The sequence below is a fragment of the Mytilus trossulus genome, chromosome 2, assembly GCF_036588685.1.
Source record: "Mytilus trossulus isolate FHL-02 chromosome 2, PNRI_Mtr1.1.1.hap1, whole genome shotgun sequence".
NCBI classification, from domain to species: domain Eukaryota; kingdom Metazoa; phylum Mollusca; class Bivalvia; order Mytilida; family Mytilidae; genus Mytilus; species Mytilus trossulus.
The window spans coordinates 8,147,787-8,167,866 of NC_086374.1; the positions used below are offsets into that span (position 1 = coordinate 8,147,787).

Here is a 20,080-nt window from a genome sequence, read left to right on the forward strand (position 1 = left end):
ACATACTCACATCTAAACTAAATGTGCTTATTGTTTTTATCTTATAGTTATAAAATATATATATAAAAAATGTAAAAATTCAAACTTAAAAAATTGTAAATTTCGTAAATAAATAAAAGTAGAAAAAAATGAAATTAACTTAAAGCGACCTCATACAGCCATGTGCCGGAAAGTAATCCTCAAAAAGTTGATGGTATTCTGTAACTAAAGAAGAAGAAGAAGGAGAATATTCAGATATCGTGGTACGTTCTGCTTATCAGATGTTGTAAGAACTAGCTAGGTCAACTATATTTGGTACATAGTTTGTTTATAAAGTAGAAACGTTTGTAAATATATAAGGGTTTGTCCGACTTTGACCTTAATTTCATGGGTCATTAATGAATATTACAGTAGGTAGTAAACATGTATTGGTATCCCAGTATGAACACATATGGTTCTTCATCAGGTCGGTACTTACATTTTGGTATTGGATGATGCTTTCCCTAAACTGTAAATTACGTCTTTGTATAATACAAAAAAAAACCAACATTGGTTATGTACTCATTCATATTTGTGTCTTATGTAAGTCTATTGAGTTAAATATCTAAACATAAAAATATTTTAGATTATGAGCTCTCTAGAGCTATTAATCGACTGGAAAAATAATGTCTACTTATTAATTGAAATCGGGCTTTGAACTAGTGATGAGTAATTTTATGTACATGCATTGTTTGTGATTTTGTGAATTTGTTTGTTGTTTTGGGGCTTATTTCATATCTGTTAAGTACAGATGTAAACAAAACTTAGCATTGGCACTCGAATTAAAACATTTGGAAGGCAAAACCAATCATCAAGAAAGGCTATTGAAAACAAAACAAAAATTCTAAAAGTTCTTCCTTTTGCATTATAAAGCTTTAAAAATGTTACTCCGCCGCTACTTTCGCCAGATAAGCATTCCACATGGTAGGTTTAACCGTCTTTCCTATCAGGGTTATTCTTATCTTGTCCTCAGTTTCATGGTTCACTGATCAAACATAAGGTTTCGATAGTATGTCTCTCATATGCTATATAAATGCAACAGTAGCATACCGCTTTTCTAAATTCATAAATCGAGTGAGAAAAAAAACAAATCCGGGTTACAAATAAAACTGTTGGAAACACATCAAATATAAGAGGAGAACTACGACACAACAGAAACACAACATCAATATGTAACACACACAGAAACGCACTAAAATATTACAATGGCCATTTTCCTGACTTGGTACAGGACATTTTATGGTGGTTTGAACGTGGGTTTGTGGCATGACAAACTTTCCGCTTTTATGGCAATGTTAAATATAACATTAAAATTATTACATTACATGATAGTACTACAATACAAATAAATGATAGGACAGAGAAACACACGAATAATAGCTAAACAATTTGCCAGGTTTAAGATTTGATACACCAGACGCGCGTGTCGTCCACACGAGACCAACCAGTGACGTTCTGATGAAATAAGTTCGAAACAAGTACAAAGCTGAAGAGCAGTGAGGACCAAAAGTTCCAAAAAGTTGTGCCCAATACGGCTAGGGTTTTTTGCCTGAGATAAGAACATCCTTATTTTTTGGAATAATTCATACTTTTGCAAACAGTAAATATAAGCAGTGGGTCAAATATACTTCGGTGTTAATTGGTTAACGTTCCGTAACTTTAGGTCAACTTTATTTGGTGAGTGACGTTTTTAAATGCGCAAAAACCCATCTGACAGGGTTTATTTGACCTTTACCTTATTTTCATGGATCTTGACAATGTTTCATAATTTTGTGATATCTGTATTACAAATGTTCAATACAATTCAATCAATCATGCCCAGTTTACCAAGAGATTTATCTTAGGGTGTGGACTCATATAATGTTGTTACGTGATAACAATTGTAGGCTGATAACAGTAATATTTACAATCTAATAGTTGACCTAGATTTTGACCAAATTACTAAAACAATACAGGATAAATCTGTATTATCAATACAGATAAATAGATGAGAATAGAAGTATTTTAAGAAACCATCGTAAACAGGTACGAATCTTTTTCACAGTCTGAATTACAGGTTGGAGCATTTCGAATGAAGGTAAATCTAGAGTGTTTTTGACGCCGGCAATTTTGAAGTGTTGGTTTCATGTTATGGATGATCAATTCGTGTTAGAGAGACCCAAACCATCTCTTCCTGTTGACAAAGCGCACCCTAGATATTGAACCGGACAATTTTTAAAAGCTGTATATCATGATAAGGTTAATTTGACTTATGCAGGATTTGGCTATCCAGCTTTAAGGCTATTTGGGTATATAGCTCTTCAAATAACTCGTTTCATATACACCCATGCCCAACGCTTCAAAATTTGACTTTGAGCCTTCCCGATGAGGGTAAATCCATAAAAGCACTTCGGTCGCATGCAATTTATAACGTCTTGTTTTGATTATAACAATCTATTTACAATACTTATATTGCCTGTATTTTAAACCAAAATTGAAGGTTAAACGTGGAAATATATTAAGATAATTATGACGAACTCGTAGCTTATATAAATTATACTCGAAAGTAACACATTCAACACATAATTCTAATAAAGCAAATAAAATAAAACCAAAAAAGAAAAATGGGATGTTCCACAATTGTAACGAAGTGCCATGTAAACAAAAGTTATATCACAGACAGATCTTTTAAGTCATAGCTATACATGTATTTGACTAAAATCATTTATGAAGTTTATCATTATTTTATCTTTCAGAATATGCAATAACATGGCAAGAGAAACGTCGGTGGTAAGTCTTACTAGTTTCGATAAAACAGCATAAACAAGGGGTACAATCAAAATCACGTGATGGATATACACACACCGGAAGTAACAGTCGAACTCGCCGCTTGAAAGGTCAGTAGTTGCATTTTCTTGTTTATATCAATTAAATTTTGATTAATAAGTTGGCACACCTAATGTCGGATAGTATGTAGTTTTAAAATACACAATTGTTTTTGCTAGAAAGCGTGCAGTTATTGCAAACACTTCGACACAGTTATCTGGTGAAATTTTGGAACTGTGTCGAAGTGTTAGCATTAACTGCACGCTTTCCAGCAAGGATAATTGTGTATTTCAAAACTAGATAGTATCCGACATTCGGTGCACTACCTTATTTATAAAATTTTATTGATATAAACAAGTAAATACGACTACTTACCTTTCAAGCGGTCTGCTCGACTGTTACTTCCGGTGGGTGTATATCCATCACGTGATTTTGATTGTACCCCTTGATAAAATGCAGCGTATAAACAGAGCTAACAAATAGATGAAAGCAGATAACATAATAACTATAGGACACCGAACAGCCCTCACCAATAAGTAAAATCCATACCACATAGTCAACTACAAAAGGACCCGAAATGAGAAATTTCCTTAAATCCACTGAATTGAAAAGTTTAAAACTGATTTAGCTATCATACTTCAGGTCTTCTTTTTTTATTCTTGTACTTTTCGGCTTTCACATATTTGGCTTTGATCGTTCCTGGTGAATGTAAATCCAGAAAAATTCTTCGGACGCATGAACGTTATAAAGTTTTGTTTTCGTTTTTTAAAACTCAGAGACTGAGTGGTTTTTGCAAAATTGAATATAAAAACCAACTAGCATACAAACCCTAAAAACAAATACACAAATATCCAATATATTGCCCAATGCCCTATATAATACCTACAATATTCTAATTATACATTCGAAGATTGAAGGTGCCGATCTTGTGAGGCAAATTATAGAACATGATGGACAAATAAAGCAAAAGGTTATACAAATCTACGATCATATAAAGAAGTTCATAGAAAGCAAGGAGTTCATGGGAACAGATGTAGAAGATGAAGTTAAGACAGAATTCGGTGACATATTGGAGAATATTGAAAAACAAAAGGAGAAAGTAATGGTAGATGAATGTCCTATAGTTATAGCAGGTATTTGATTATTTATCTTTAAACAGATTACATCTAAATAACATATGGATAGGATTGATTCAACGCTAGATAATTTTAACACAGGGCTTCCTAAATGTGATTTTTTTCTAGTGAAATAAATTTGGTAACAGAATTTTTCGATCTGGTCAATTTAACTAAAGTTCATGAGATAAACATGTAGAGGGATGTTGGTGGTTGGCGAAATCTTTAGTCATTTCTGGTTACTCCTTTTATGTTTCTTTAATATGCATGATTTCATAGATACAAAGATTTGATAAGTAAATTTGGCTATACCTGTAGAAAGCTTATTAAAAATGGTATTTCACATCCTAAATTTTATGGTAATATTGTACTTAAAGCGAGGAAATCACTATGTGATCCTGGTAAACTCATCGAACCTTTAAACAAACTTATAAGTAAGGGTTATCGTACCAATATTGTAATTAGATCTCTGAATATAGTTCACATTGGCACTAATATTGATTTTGTCATTAGCAAATTAAAACATAACTAAATTTCATTATCTTTTGAGGCGAGATGTATAGAGACACAGACACGTTAACTTTTATTTCTATAGAAGTCGCTCTTCACTATACTACTACCTGTCGATACATTTATTTTTGGCATTGCACAAGTCATGTCTTCTTTGACTATTAATGACGTTAAAATACTAAATCCCTGTGATGTGTTTTAGTCGATTTTAGTCTCTGATGCATGATTTTTTACTATTAATTGGTTTTGGCTTTTAACTAGCTGTCAGTAACTGCGAGTACTCTCAAATCATATTTTCTTGTTAATTCGACCTGTTGATACTGTTTATAATGCTTTTTTCTTATTTTATATTGATATGGATCTTGTCTGTACACCAGCTTTGATTATTTGTAATATCTTCAATTTTTCACTTATTCTTACAACATTTGTATAAACTTCAAGATTATAAAAAAACTTTTTTTATTGATTGGTTAAATATTTCTTAGTGTGTTTGAATTTGTTTGTTAGTTTTTTGGTCATGAATGTTTGTCTCTAATATTTTAATATTTAATGTGCATTTGTATTCAGATATCGCAGATCAAATTTATTCGTTCATTGTGTAATCATACGTTTTTTGATTGAGTTAAGTCTGCCAATTGATATTTTATCGTATGTTTTTCTATGTTGTGATATTATGCTATTGTTTCAGAAAAAGGGAGAAGGTTTGGATCCATTAAAAAGTTTAATCCCGCTGCAAATGTTTGCACCTGTCCCAAGTCAGGAATCTGATGTACAGTAGTTGTCGTTTGTTTATGTAATATATACGTGTTTCTCGTTTCTCGTTTTGTTTATATAGATTAGACCGTTGGTTTTCCCGTTTGAATGGTTTTACACTAGTAATTTTGGGGCCCTTTATAGCTTGTTGTTCGGTGTGAGCCAAGGCTCCGTGTTGAAGGCCGTACTTTAACCTATAATGGTTTACTTTTTAAATTGTTATTTGGATGGAGAGTTGTCTCATTGGCACTCACACCACATCTTCCTATATCTATGATATTTAAAAGAATAATGACAGTTCCCTATCCTCCAACTGTTCAGGTGAAACTTCTGCAGGGAAGAGTAGTTTCATCAATCTGCTCTTGGGAAAGGATATCTTACCATCACAGCTACTGTCATGTACAACAACAATCTGTCGACTGAGGAACAGTGAAAAGGTTGGCATTGCTGTAACGGATGAAGACGATAAAAAAATAAACATTGATGTTGATTATGTTGATGACAAAAACTTAAGATCACAGCTGAAGAAATACGTCAGTAGGACATCAGACCAAGAAAACTACAAATATGTCGATATCAGTTTGCCTATACCTTTGTTAAAAGTAAGATTATATACAGTTGGAAGTCGGGTTTTTAAATGACAACTCTATGTTACTGCGATCAATTCGTCTTTGTCTACAATAATACATATTACATTTTTTTAGGATCAACACCTTTTAGGATCAACAATATCTTTTTCACAAAGTTGTAACTATAGATTTAACTGTAAAAAAAAAATATCAAATGAAAGGACTTTCAACTTTGGAAATATTTTCCTTATCAATTTTCAAACTTACAAATTTTCGACTCCCATGAATATGCACTTAAGCTTTATCTAATCAAGAAAAAGGACGCTCAAATGTTTTTTATTCCTGCAGAGTCATACATTAATTATAGATACACCTGGGATTGGTACTAGTCCAGAGTTGAATAATCGGCTACTAGACTTTTTACCAAATGCAATGGCGTTCATTTACATAATCAACAGTAGTAATGCAGGTGGCTTGCAGGGGGATCGGGTAAGATTATGCCACTTATATTTAGAGAAAAGGGAAAAAAACAAAAACACCAAACTCCAAGGAAATTCAAAGTCCCTTCACAAATGGCAAACTCAAAAGCTGAAACACATCAAACGAATGGAAAACAACTGTCATATTCTTTGACTTGGTACAGGCATTTCCTTATATAGAACATATTTGATTAAGGTTCATGTGGACCTAATGGCTAAAATGGCCGTATTTTTACATCCAAATTTACTCTGAGCACAGACAAACCTGTCCATCTGGAAAAGTTTTTTAAGGCATAGCATGCCCTAGATAAATATACTTCAAATGCATTGTATTATTTAGAAAATGTATTAATCAACTGGATTTTGCTGTGCACTTTTTTCGTCCCTGCAGAAAATGATAAAATTAACAAACAGTTGCGTTTTCCTTGATATGGCCCACTCAGTTACACAGTTTTAATCATCAATTATTGTCAGGTATCTATTGTCCATCTGTTGTCCATGTCAATTTATACCGCTAACTTCAATAATTACCTATGGGGAAGTTCTCAAACCTGTTTCACAACTTAGTTATTTTTGCACCTTCTGAAGGAATGAAACAAAGTGCACGGCAAAATCATGTTAATTTTTTTTGTTGATAAAACATAAAACATATTTGAAATTCATTTATCTAGGGCATGCTATGCTAAAAATACGGCCATTTTAGCGACAGGGTCCACATGAACCTTAAGTCTGGTGTTAAAGCTAGCTGAACCCCTTACTTGCATAACAGTCGGATGAAATAGAAAATGAAAGGATATAAGTAATGCAGGAAGCTACCGTGATAAGATGATGAGGAAATATGGTAATATCACGAAGGGTTGTAAAGTGGTAAGACGGAGGTGGCTTTCAGTGGAAATTTGAAAGTTGTAGAAAATCGACACGTTAAGCGAAACTCGCTTTGCACGGTCCCCATATTGGGAATCCTGACACGTAAATATTTCATAATTGGTCAAACAGAAGATCAGACAACGACTATACTGTAATAAAATTAAGGACAGCACCATATCGCTTGTGAGTTCAGGTATGATTTGCATCGAGACAGTTACCCATCAGGCTTACGAAGATGTTTTTTTTTAAATAAACAGAACTGAGCGCTTACAATCGGACAAAGATCTCTATAAGCAACAATCACTCGGTCATGGTGGAGACTTATATAGAGATTGGGAACTCATAGAGAGATTGGACACTGATAAACCATTTACCCGTCTTGTCAGTTTTGAATAGCGATATACTACTTTTGCCTCTATTTGTTTATTTGTTTATGTTTTTTTTTAATGACAATTAAAATGACAACTAAGGTATTTCTGTGTTTAATACGTATCGTGTGTGAAATTTGTATGTATAAGTTAGCTTATAATTTTGCATTAATATAGTTTATATATTAAAAGCTTTTACAAATCTTCGAAAGCCAAAATGATAGAGTGAAACGTACACGGATGCAAGAGTTTGACACCAAAACCACCATATTTGTATGCAATAAATGGGAGCAAGTACCAGAAGAAGAAGAAGAGGATGTCATGAACTTTATTTGTTCTGTCTTAAAGGATAGTTGGCCAAATTTAAACGTTGAAGGACAAATATATAAGCTCAGTGTGAAAAAGGTAAATAACCCCAATGGGAACCGGCTTTTAATTATCACATATTCATTCAAATACTGTTATTGTATAGTTAGTAGATAATTCTCTCCCGAGACTTGTTATTTTCAAAATACATCAAACAAAATAACTGTTCAGTTTTTGTTGAATATATATTTGTTAGGCAGTTAAGCTGCCTTATGCGAGCACCCTGGTTTTGTGTGCTACCCAATAAGTGCTGAAATACATGCCATTGTTATCATCTAGCTGTCTACTATATTATTTATAACTTATTGGACAGTTTTTTCATACTTTTCATTCTGGATTACAAAAAATATAACCAGAAAAACCTTAAATGATCGTCGATTTTCCCAAAAGTTTTGAAGTTGCACATAGGAAGTAAAGCACATTAGGAATCCTTATGTAGCTTATTATTCCCTGAGCTTTTGGCTAAGCTGTCAAAGAACAAATGTATGAAATATTTAATCGCCGAAAATCTCTAAAGACAAGTAGTTTAGATTTCCCAAATTGCAAAAGTCGTAGGAATATTGTTTGTCGTCAATACGTAGTCAACTACGTATATATACGTCAGTATAAGTTCAACTGATCACGCGATGGGCGGCAATTTTGAATTAGAAGACGAAATTTCTTTTCAATTTGGACGCAGGTGTTCAAATTAGCGGTGGTCCGATGTCTGCGACCTTCCACTTTTGCAGTCGGACTTTCTACTTGCCAAAGTTACTAGCTACGCCCGACGGACCTTGAAAGAAAAAATAACTTTGCAAACATTTTACCAAAGTTTCCTAATAAACGATCTCAAACTTATTTTGATCGTAACTATTCATGTTCAATTTGTTCAACCGCTAGCTTTATCTAGAAAATCGCCGATAAATAATGTGTAAATCCAAGCAATATCGTATCTCACTATCTGTCAAAAACAACATTCAAAATAAAATGGCTGCCGCGAGAAGACAATACAATATCGGATCCGATTCCGGAAGCGGATAAGGGTAATTCCGGGTTTTGGCTTTAAACTAAAAAAATCCAGACAGGACAGTGACAAAATACATCTATGCATGGTAAATAAATATAAACACTAGAATTGAAAACCAAAAGAAAGAAAAATCAGAAAATATTTTGTACACCAATTATAATGTCAAAATCCAATACAATGTGACAGTTGGGAACAGTTTATCTAACAATATATATGTTCCTGGAAACAGGATAAATGTTGGTTATGTATGTTAAATGCTTTTCAAGTTAAACATATTTCTGCAATTTTAAGGGGTATTTTTTCTTCTCAATTTTGATAGGTCAGTTAAAATAGCTGGAAGTTTCTTATATAAAAAAAAGATGTGGTATGATTGCCAATGAGACAACTATTCACAAGAGACAAAAATGACCAAAACTTGGTAACGATCAAGATCCCCAACCCTAAACATGCTAAACCATATATATTCACGTATGGGACAATATAACAAATCTTATGAAATATAGGTGGAGGTCGTTGGAGAATTTATAACGGTCTAGATCCACAATCTTTAACAATATATATTTATGAAATGGGAAAATCAAACAAATTAAATGAAATCTATGGTCACTGTACACCCTCCTGTTTGAGAACTTGGAAAAATTCCAGATCATCACCCCTTGACCATATATACTCATGTATAAATCAAATGAAATATAGGGGAAGTCCCTGTGGTCACCCTACCCCTCTAGTTTAAGAACTTTGAAACAGATGGGATCCCCAACTCTAAATTAAATGAAATATAGGGGGAGTGCCTGCAGTCACCCTACCCCTCCTGATTGAGAAATTGGAAACAGTCGAACTCGCACCTTTAAATTAAACCATATATATTCATGTATGAGCACTAATCAAATGAAATATAGGGAGAGTCCTTAGGGTCACCCTACCCACTCCTGTTTGATAAATTAGAAACAGATGAGATCCCCACCCTAAAACATATATATTTATGTTTTGGACAATATAACAAATCAAATGAAATATAGGGGAAGTCACTGGGCCCCCACCCCCTCCTGTTTGAAAACTTGATAACGGTCGAGATTCCCACCCATAAACCATATATATTTATGTATGGGACAATATAAACAATCAAATGAAAAATAGGGGTAGTCCCTAGGGCCGCCCCACACTCTACTGTGTGTGTTTTGACAACTTGTAAAAGATTGAGATACCAACACCTAAACCATATTTATTCCTGTTTGTCATTTCAAAAAAGATTGAATGACATGCAAGGTCAATCTCATATGCATATCACTTTGCTAGACCCTAACGCTGTCATTTTATTCCAAACTTAGACATTGTGGACTTGAGGTGAAGGTGGAAGTCTTTTACCTTTACTATGGACAGGTCAGTCAGACCTCACCGTTGATCCCTGTAGTAGTAAACATTTGTCTGATTTGTGTCTCATAACTTTTGTACTGTACAACACAAACTTAGTTTTCTTTTCAGGGAAGCAAGTCCACTCATACTTTTATAAGCTCGTACTTAAGACAACTTAATCTACTAACAGTCAACTAATACGAACAATTGCGATCAACTAAAAGAACTGCAATCATTGCAAATTTGTACCACTGCTGACTCGTGAAAGACTCATGACCATTCGTGGTCATGTGCGTTGCTATTAAAAACCTTGATAAAATATGAATTATTTGCCATAAAGATTAATTCATTAAATGCACATAAATGTACAATTATATATGAATGTTTAATGTTTGATCTTTTAAATCTTGAAAAACAAATTGAAGCAACATTGCTACAGTCTTCATAATTATGTTTGCCTTGGTTTTTGGTTAACTGCCTACAGTGCTTACTGCGCTTTGATTTAATAGATATTTTTGCAAAACTTTACTATAAAAAGACATCGAAATTACTATGTTATGGGATAGTTCCTGACTCACGGTGGTATGCATAATTAATAAATGACAGAAATTGTTCACACTTTGTCAAATGTAGTATATATTGTGATATGCTTAAAACTATAGTGAAATTGATAATTCACTGAGCTTTTCTCCAAGCTAAAGGAAACTGGTTGTGAAAAAAACACAAAATAGCATAACGTGAATAGAATGTGAACTTAATGATAGAATTAATAAATAAAATACAAGAAGTTAGCTCCCAGAAAATGTTTTTAGAATATCAATAGAAAAGATAGGGTCGCCGTACGTTTTCCCTGCTAAAACATTGAATTGCATGTAGATTTCTTTAAAGTCATAAGAAATCTCAAATAAAAAAAAATAATGCATATGTTTTTTATAACTTAATGGATAGTTTTCATTATAAAACTTATGTACAGATACTTTTTTCTGAAGAAAATTCTTTAATTTATTCATATTTAGAAGAAGTTTACTTTATTTTAATTGCTTCCTTCCAGCAAGCCCCGACATATTTTCCGTATGCAAAGTGACCTCAGTGTGACCCATCTCGTAAAAATCCGGTGATCACAATACGCATGGATGTCCTTAAAATAAACTATTATCTGAATTTACATGTTAAACACGTGCTCTCTTTCATGCTTTTTTGTTTATTTTTTGTCGATTGTTGACAAACAGGTGACCATCGTTAAACTCCGCTTCAAAACACGAACTTTAATTACCTGCCATATTTTCACAACAACACTGACCGATTGAAAAAAAAAATTGATGATTATACGAAATTTACACGAAAAAAATAATAAATTCGTGCAACGAAGACTAAGTTTATTATGTTTGTATGCATTAGTTCAAGAATTGTAAGAACATTATTTTTCACCGGTCACTCGTTTCTTATGACTTTAAACAAATGACAGCTTGACTTTTTATCCTCCCAAACTGCTCTGACAAATTTAAACAAACTTTGCCACAATCATCACTAGGGTATCTAGTTTTTAATATGTATCAGATGACCCCGTCTGCAAACCAAGATGGTCGACATCGCTAAAAATAGAATATAGGGTAAAATATAAATTTTGGCATATGTCTCTAAATCCAAAACAATTTTAGCAATCTGACAGGCGGTAAAAATGTTCATCAGGTCATGATCTATCTGTCCTGCAATTTTCAGACAAATCACACAACCCGTTGTTTGTTAATTTTAAGGACATTTTGCAGTTTTTGGTAATTAACTTTAATATTATAATAGATTGAGATAAACTGTAAATAAGACCGTTAGTTTTCTTGTTTGAATTGTTTTGCATTGTCATTTCGGGGCTTTTTATAACTGACTATGCAGTAAGGGCTTTGCTCATTGTTGAAGGCCGTACGGTAACCGATAGTTGTTTATTCATGTGTCATTTTTGGTATTGTGGAGAGTATTATAATTGGCAATCATATCACATCTTCTTGTTTTATATGTACAGCAAAGTAAGATCTACAAATAAGACATGACCAATATAGCCAATTGAGCCCTTGAGGAGTTATTGTCCTTTAAAGTCAGTTTTAAACAATTTTCGTAAATTCCAAGGAAAATAATTATCTTGTCTATTCACGGTTACCTCAGAAAATCTTTCGAACTTGAGAAAGTCTCGAATTTTAAGCTTGCTCATCTGTCAATTCTTTCACTTTGTCAATTCTGTATAGTAGGTATTATATTCGACCTCATTAGTCTCATCGTCTGGATTATTTTAGTACTTGGACTTTTTTTTATACAGGAAAGAGATAGAAAACGGGAAGGGTTGGAGTTTACAGAAAACTTCAAACGTTTGATGTCTGGAATAGAAAGGTTAATACCTGCCAGTCTAGAAAAAAGAATAACAAGACATACAAGGTAATTTACAATGGTACAACAAACGACAGAAAGAAACATGTTTTTTGGTTATTGATTCGTTGAAGCGACCGGTCTCGCTCCTATTTAGGTCTTGCGATAACGTTAGCTTTGTTTTCAACTTTGTTTTGTATATTAATTAATCAAATTAAGGTCATCGCTCAAGAAAAGAGAAGGTCCGATAAGGGCCGATTTTGGCCTCAAATTTCAGGTTCATATAACGAGAGTTTTTTGACACTTTTTAAACACTTTAGTGTCTATTTCAATTGATTCGATTTTAACTGATTTAGTAATTACAAACGCACTGATTCAAGCTTCAAAATGAAAAATCTATCAAATATGCCAAGATACGTCCCTTTTCAAATGTTTTTGTCAAAGCTGAAAGTGGCTGCATCCGTGTCCATCCTCAATCTTTATATATTTTTTGTATTATCATCAAATACAACTTACATTTCAATATTATGAATGAACACGAATGCAGCCATTTGAGCTGATTTGCCATCATAAGTGTGTCAGAAATTATATCTGATATTCTTCTTCAGTCATAATAACCTTTCATCATTACCGGACTGAACCAAAAAATAACACGACGGGTGCCGTATACGGTGCAGCGTACTTAGTGTATATGCAGGATTTCCAAGTGTGTTATTTATTCCGAGTATAATAGCTTAATCATCCCTTCGTACATTTTACGGACGCCATCACGAGTTGGTTGACCGTTATGGAATATCCGTATGAATTGTCCTACAAGTTGAAGGTTTACCTAGATACTAAACCAGGTGTAAACCACAGTTTTTTTCATAAAATGCATGTACCAAGTTAGTTATATGGCAGTAGTTTTACACTTACTTGTTGTTTGATATGTTCGAGTGTTTGTCAGGTTTTAGACTTCTCTTTGAACTATGATATTTCGGTTCAGATAGTTTTCCCATGGAATCAAACCATGATACATTTAATTTGTATATGTACTTGTCGTTTTATTCAATATTTGCAAAATAGGTGGCAAAGTATGATAATGCAGAAGATATTAAGTAGAACTATATCTCGGATACGTTTATCGAAAAAGACTAGTGATGAAAAGCAGGCAATTAAAGCACGTATCGAAAACCAAGTAAAAAAGGTGAAGCCACAACTTAAACAGGCAAGTATAATCATTGACTTTGAATAGTTAAGAAGTTAATGTTAGTGTTTAGTAAGTTTCAAAGGAACCACATTTAATACTTCATGACATTTGGTAAGTAGGTAAAAGAAGCTTTGATATGGCTTTTTTCCATTATATTTAGTTGGCCATGCAAACTCAGTCATGGTTCATTAACTTTGAATATTTTGCATAGTTTTCATTTGTAAATATGGCAATGTTATTTTTAATCATTTTCATTAAAAAACTTTTTTTTTTCCTTTATTAGTAATAAGGATTTATTTATGGCATGATTCTACCTTTACCTTATGAATTTTGGATTAAAAAAAAATCTGCAAATGAATGGATCTGATATAAAGGCTTGGTTTTTTTACGGGTTTGGTAGTGAACATTATGTACTAATACATGAAGCCACATGTAGTTTACTGATGTTATATTTGAAAATACAAAATTAGAGGAGACACTAGCTCACCGATGTTCATTTTTGTTTAAATTGATATAAAATTACGAATAAAGGTAAAACCAAAATCTGAGTGAGTCATATGAACTTCTACAAGGACGAGACAGGGTGCGTCGACAGGGTATGAATATTAAACTATTTACTCCATATTCAACACATGAATTAACTCTACCACATAGAATATGGAAATTTTGGAGTTCAGATCAGACAATTGTGGGGGGTTTCTTATGAACTAAGACACAGAAAAGTCTCTCTTTAGTTGAGACCAACACATATCGTATAGAGAAATATTTAGTATTTATGTCAAATATATTAATGTCATTATTAAAGTTTGCTATTTGTAATTTATTCTACCATTAAGACGGTTTTAGTCAAGATTAGACGCAATGTGGAGACTAAGACAGGCGTAACAATCATGTAGATATTCATCATATTTTAGATAAAAAGATCAGTAATCGAACAGGCCAGTGCGAAATGCGCATCAATATCGAAAGAGTTGTACACATACTTGAATAAAAAAGAAACAACGGACCGTATGTTCAAATTTTCTGTCCACGAATATCCAACTGGAAGATATCAATGGTTTATTAAAGAGAAAGCGAAAGATCTTATTCTTGGTAGGATTAACGCTGAAACCCGTGAATGGTGTAGAATGAACATGGTAGAAAACATAAATGTAGAACTGAAAGCAATTTTACAGGAAAGCTTTAGTACGGTTCATTCAGAAATGGAAGAAGGGAGGAAAGAGTTAAGTGAATTTGAAATATCTCTTGATAAGAGATACTCCTTTGACACATCTACTCGGGATAGAAATTTTCTTGACGATTTTGAGGATACTGTTTTATCTTGGCCCATCTTGCCGATAGCTTTCCCATTGTCTTTCGTTATAACAGCAGTACTGACGCCTCTTTTGATACCATTGGTAATAAAAGATATTATTGATAAACTTGATCGGCATGGGTACAACGAAAATAAACAGGAACAAATGCAGAAATGGTGCTTAGAATTTCTTAAAGAATACAACCAACAAAGTATACAGAAGCTGATAGAAGAAACTTATCTGGACGATTTTATTACAAGAGTTAAGCATTTAACAGATCATGTTATACCAAAACGAATTGAAGCTGATGAAAAATATATTCATCACATCATAGAAGACCTGCGTAACTCTAGTCTTATCAGTCGGCAATACAGGCCATTAGAAAACAGGTGCATGTTCATACTGGGAATGATAATGCTGTTAGATATGGATTTAGAGTTTTCCGGTTTCAAGCATTCGGACGAATATATTGGAACGCATAATACTGCAGATACTGAAATTGGTAGAGGAGCGTTTTCAGATGTTTACTCAACAGAAATTCTCAAAGCAAACAAATATAAGAAGGCAGCCGTTAAAACTTTAAGGCACCCATTAGAGGGAAACGAAGAAAGTTACATTCAGCTAGCAGAAGTTCATAATTTAAGGTAATTACTATGACTAAAGGGAGATGTGAAGGCTATAATACAACAAACTTTTATATACTACAAGACTATAGTCATATACAGTTCAACAAACCATTCGGTTTATGTGTTTTATTATTTGATTTTGATATTTGATTAGGGACTTTCAGTTTCGAATTTTCCTCGGAGTTTAGTTTTTTTGTTTTTCTAATTTTTTCGTTCTATACATTGTCTTGTTAAATTTTTGATAATCTGTTAGCGGTCAGACACATTTTAAATGAAATTAAAAAATTGAAATGGGAACATAAAGAGATAACAACCTTACTTAAGAGCAGACAGCAGTCGAAGTCCAACAATAGGTCTCCAAAGCAGCGAGATTCGCCAGCACCTGGAGACGTACTGTAATTGGCCCCTTAACAAAAATGTATACTAGTTCAGTGATAATGGACGTTATACTTAACTCCGAAATATACACAAGAAACTAAAATTCAAAATCTTACAAGACTACCAAAGGCCAGAGGCTTCTGACTTCAGGCAGGCACCAAAATATGGGGTTCAACATGTTATATCTCAACCATCCTCCTTTACCACTACCTCTAGTTGATTAAAAAAACGCACAACAATACGCACAGTAAAATTCGGTTCAAAAGAAACTAAACAAAATGACTATGATGCACAAATAAACAAAGGACTATAAGCAGTTACATGCCAGCTTCAGACCTCACTTAAACTGATTGAAATCACATTTCCGTTAGCTTAATTGTTAGGGGTTTAGTGTTAGACCATCAAAAATGCGGCGGGGTTAAACATGTTTGTGAGATTTCAACCCTCCCCTATACCTCTAGCCAATGTAGAAAAGTAAACGCATAACAATACGCACATTAAAATTCAGTCCAAGAGAAGTCCGAGTCTGATGTCAGAAAATGTAACCAAAGAAAATAAACAAAATGACAATATTACATAAATAATAACAGACTACTAGCAGTTCACTGACATACCAGCTCCAGACTTCAATTAAACTGACTGAAAGATTAGGATTTCATCATAAACCTGTTTGTTTTAATCACGCGTTGAAGTTAACATTATGGAATTCTTTACGACTGTCATACTGGAAGTGAAAGGGTTATATAACTTTAAAAGCAGGATTAATCCATCATTTTCTACACAAGCTCATGTCTGTACCAAGCTAGGAATATGATAGTTGTTCTCCGTCCGTATGATGTGTTTGTGTTTTTGATTAATTGCTACGTGTTAAGGAAACATCCAGTTAGAATATTTCTTTGGAGTTCGGTATTTTTGTTATTTTACTTTTTCTCATATTAAATACAGTACCAGATCTTTAAACCTTTTCGGTATTATATGGTAAATGTTACGTTTGTATAAATAAATGACAAGAAATGGCTGATTGAGTTATTTTGCTGTTATCTTCGACCAGTAAAACAGTATGGTTTTCAAGTAAGAATTGAGAAAAAATTTGCTAATAAGTTAAATAATTGAATTACATTATACTATATATTTAATCTTTTTTAGACGGTTTTGCCATACAAACATCGTAGAACTGTATGGTATATCATACAAATGTGACAAAGAAGGGACAAAATATCTTCAGATTTTTATGGAGCTATGCGACAACAGCTTAGATAACATTATTTTGAACGACGCAAATCGCAGATGGCGGCCGTGCTGTATGTTTGAAAATTTAGAAGAATGCCAAGAAGCATTTGATTTTTTCATTACGATATTATTAGACATATGTCGTGGCCTTTTGTATATTCATAACAAAGGATTTGTACATCGTGATTTGAAACTATCCAATATTCTGGTAAGTAAGATTATACGATTATCATTTTACCAAAACATTAATTTGTATAGCAAATGCAAATGCGTGAATACGCCAAATCGAGAGAAGCCAGTATAAATTGAAACAGTCTTGTTCGTGTAATGTCACATTTGTGCAATCTATTTAGATGAAGCAAATATTTTAAAAGTTATTTTGTATTTAGCTTAACTATAAAATGAAAATTCTAAACGAAAAGTCCCTAGGCAAATGGCAAAATCAAAAGCTGAGACACATCAAATGAATGGATAACAAATGATTTATTACTGAATTGATACAGACGTTTTCTTATGAAGAAAATGGTGGTTATGTAGATAATGGTGGATTAGACCTGGTTTTATAGCTAGCTAAACCTCATAAATTGATTCCTGATTATGGACGATACGTGGTGTGCCCCAAAAGCATGTGACATAGACAATTATTTGATGCATCTATTGAGCATTTTGAATTTTAATTTTTCGCTTCAAACCAAATATTGGAAAACTTTGAATATGAAACGTTAAAGAAAAGGCCGTCCAACCATAAGAAATATTGTTATAGAAAATTATCAAAAAAGTAAAATCACAAAAATACTGAACTTAGAGGAAAATCAATTCGGAAAGTCCAAAATCACATGGTAAAATAAAATAACAAAACACATCAAAAACGAATGGACAAGAACGGTCATATTCCTGACTTGGTACAGGAATTTTCAAATGTAGAAAATGGTGGATTAAACCTGGTTTTATAGTGCTAACCCTCTTATTTTGAGGACAGTCTCATCAAATTCCGTTTTATTTACAATGATGCGTTAACTAAACAGACACAATAGATAAAATAGTCAAAATATGGGTACAGCAGTCATCATCGTGTAACAATTTTAAAAGGAACAATTTAACAGAAACACAAAAACATCCATCTACAAACACATTCATTGATTTGCGTGTCTGACGTCAGAAAATTTTATACGTCACATATATTTGTCGTTCAATGTAAATACACACAATTGACGTCTGAAACCGAAGAAGCATCGTATCATTTTTGCTTATTACACTTTAATACACATTTCATATTATGTTGATATCTATTTTCTATCTAAAAGATAGAAATTATTAGTTTTTAATTTTACATATAAAAGATGGGAGGGTAAAGATAGCTGATATGGGCGTTGCCAAGGAAGTTTCACATATCTTAGGCACATTGACTGGTACCCTAACTACCATAGCACCAGGAGTATATCACGGAAAGCTTTACGGAACTGAGGCTGACATATACAGTCTTGGAATCATAATGTGGGAAATATGGTATTGTGAGGCAGCTTATTCCACAATGGAATATAACTGTTTAAATATGCACGAGTTTGCTGATTGCATAAAAGAAGGCAAACGCCCGACTTTTAACACTGGCTTTGCGCCTCCAACTGAACTGAAAAATATAATTGAATTATGTTGGAGTCCAAATCCAAATGTTAGACCATCAGCAGAAAATGTTTTTGTGGAACTTTCTTCGTTGATGAGATTATGATCATGTTTTTTGCAACCTCATTTGTTTCTGTAGTGCAAAATTACTTTAAATAGACTTAATTTAACATTTCAACTCTTAGGTACTCTCAAAATTAAATATGCATTAATTGTTTTGATTTTTTATAACTTTATCTTCTTTTTGATTGATTCTCTTTATTTCCTCCATTATACTGAAGATTTACATTTTATAACACAAATATACTAATTACAAGAAATGAACAACATATAATTACAGACTACAATTAAAGCACACACAAACAAATACAAAACAAAACAATGTTACTAAGAAAAAGTTAAGTAAAGTCCGTATGCTGGTAACATATAAGAAAATTATTAAAAGATAATAACGGTTTCAATGCATCACTTTTTTACTAGTACTTTCACTGCTTCCGCAGATCTTCAGGTAATGTGACTTGTATATAAATAAAACAATTGATTGACGTTAACAATAGTATGACGTTAACAAATACAAGGGAGACTACTAATGTCATTTTCAGACTTTAAAATGTTACGTTAAAATTAGAATATCATTTATCATTTAATCCCGGGTTGAGAATGTTTATGAATAATTCTTCCTTCTTCCTCCTGAGAAAATGATTTGTCATAGAAAATTCATTTGACATTTTTAAACAGTTTATTCGAAAACAAATTGTTTAAACACGTTTAATAATTTCATGCGTCCGACGCGCTTTTCTGGATTTATGATTATCAGGAACGCTCAAAGCCAAACATTTGAAATCAAAGATTTATAAGTACCCAATTCCAAGATATATGTTAATTTTTTAACTAATTATTTCCTATAACATATACATTAAAATATCCAGTGTATCTTAACTTTCACCTAAAATTTGACATTGATGATCGGTGGAGATTTGCCATTATATTTTTCTCACTATAAACAATGTTCCAGAGTTACATTTCCTATCAAATTTTGTTTGGTAGATGGTTGCTGCCAACATCATTCTATATTATTGTCAACATTCTAGTCCCATTAATAACGCGCGTAGTTATCATTGTTTCTTTAAAAGCTTAATTGGACTACGAACTTCTTACAAATATTCTTCAGCGGCACATGT

General features: G+C 32.9%; 1 protein-coding gene across 1 annotated transcript; it reads left to right on the forward strand.

The window, feature by feature from the left end:
• Positions 1–2,000: 2,000 nt before the first annotated feature.
• On the forward strand, positions 2,001–20,061 carry LOC134704820 (uncharacterized). Its single transcript, XM_063563601.1, has 10 exons — positions 2,001–2,095; positions 2,754–2,787; positions 3,734–3,956; positions 5,523–5,803; positions 6,119–6,259; positions 7,677–7,889; positions 12,515–12,631; positions 14,665–15,689; positions 17,196–17,487; positions 18,613–20,061. Exons 2-10 carry the CDS (start codon positions 2,767–2,769, stop codon positions 19,003–19,005), a joined length of 2,706 nt encoding a protein of 901 aa, XP_063419671.1. The 5' UTR covers positions 2,001–2,095; positions 2,754–2,766; the 3' UTR covers positions 19,006–20,061.
• The last annotated feature ends 19 nt before the right edge of the window (positions 20,062–20,080 follow it).

Bases quoted from the DNA above. Each gene is read 5' to 3' on its own strand.
- LOC134704820 (XM_063563601.1), top strand. From the start codon at position 2,767: ATGGCAAGAGAAACGTCGGTG. The intron at 5,804-6,118 runs GTAAGATTATAT...TTATTCCTGCAG, and splicing joins TGCCTATACCTTTGTTAAAA to AGTCATACATTAATTATAGA. The intron at 12,632-14,664 runs TAATTTACAATG...ATCATATTTTAG, and splicing joins GAATAACAAGACATACAAGG to ATAAAAAGATCAGTAATCGA.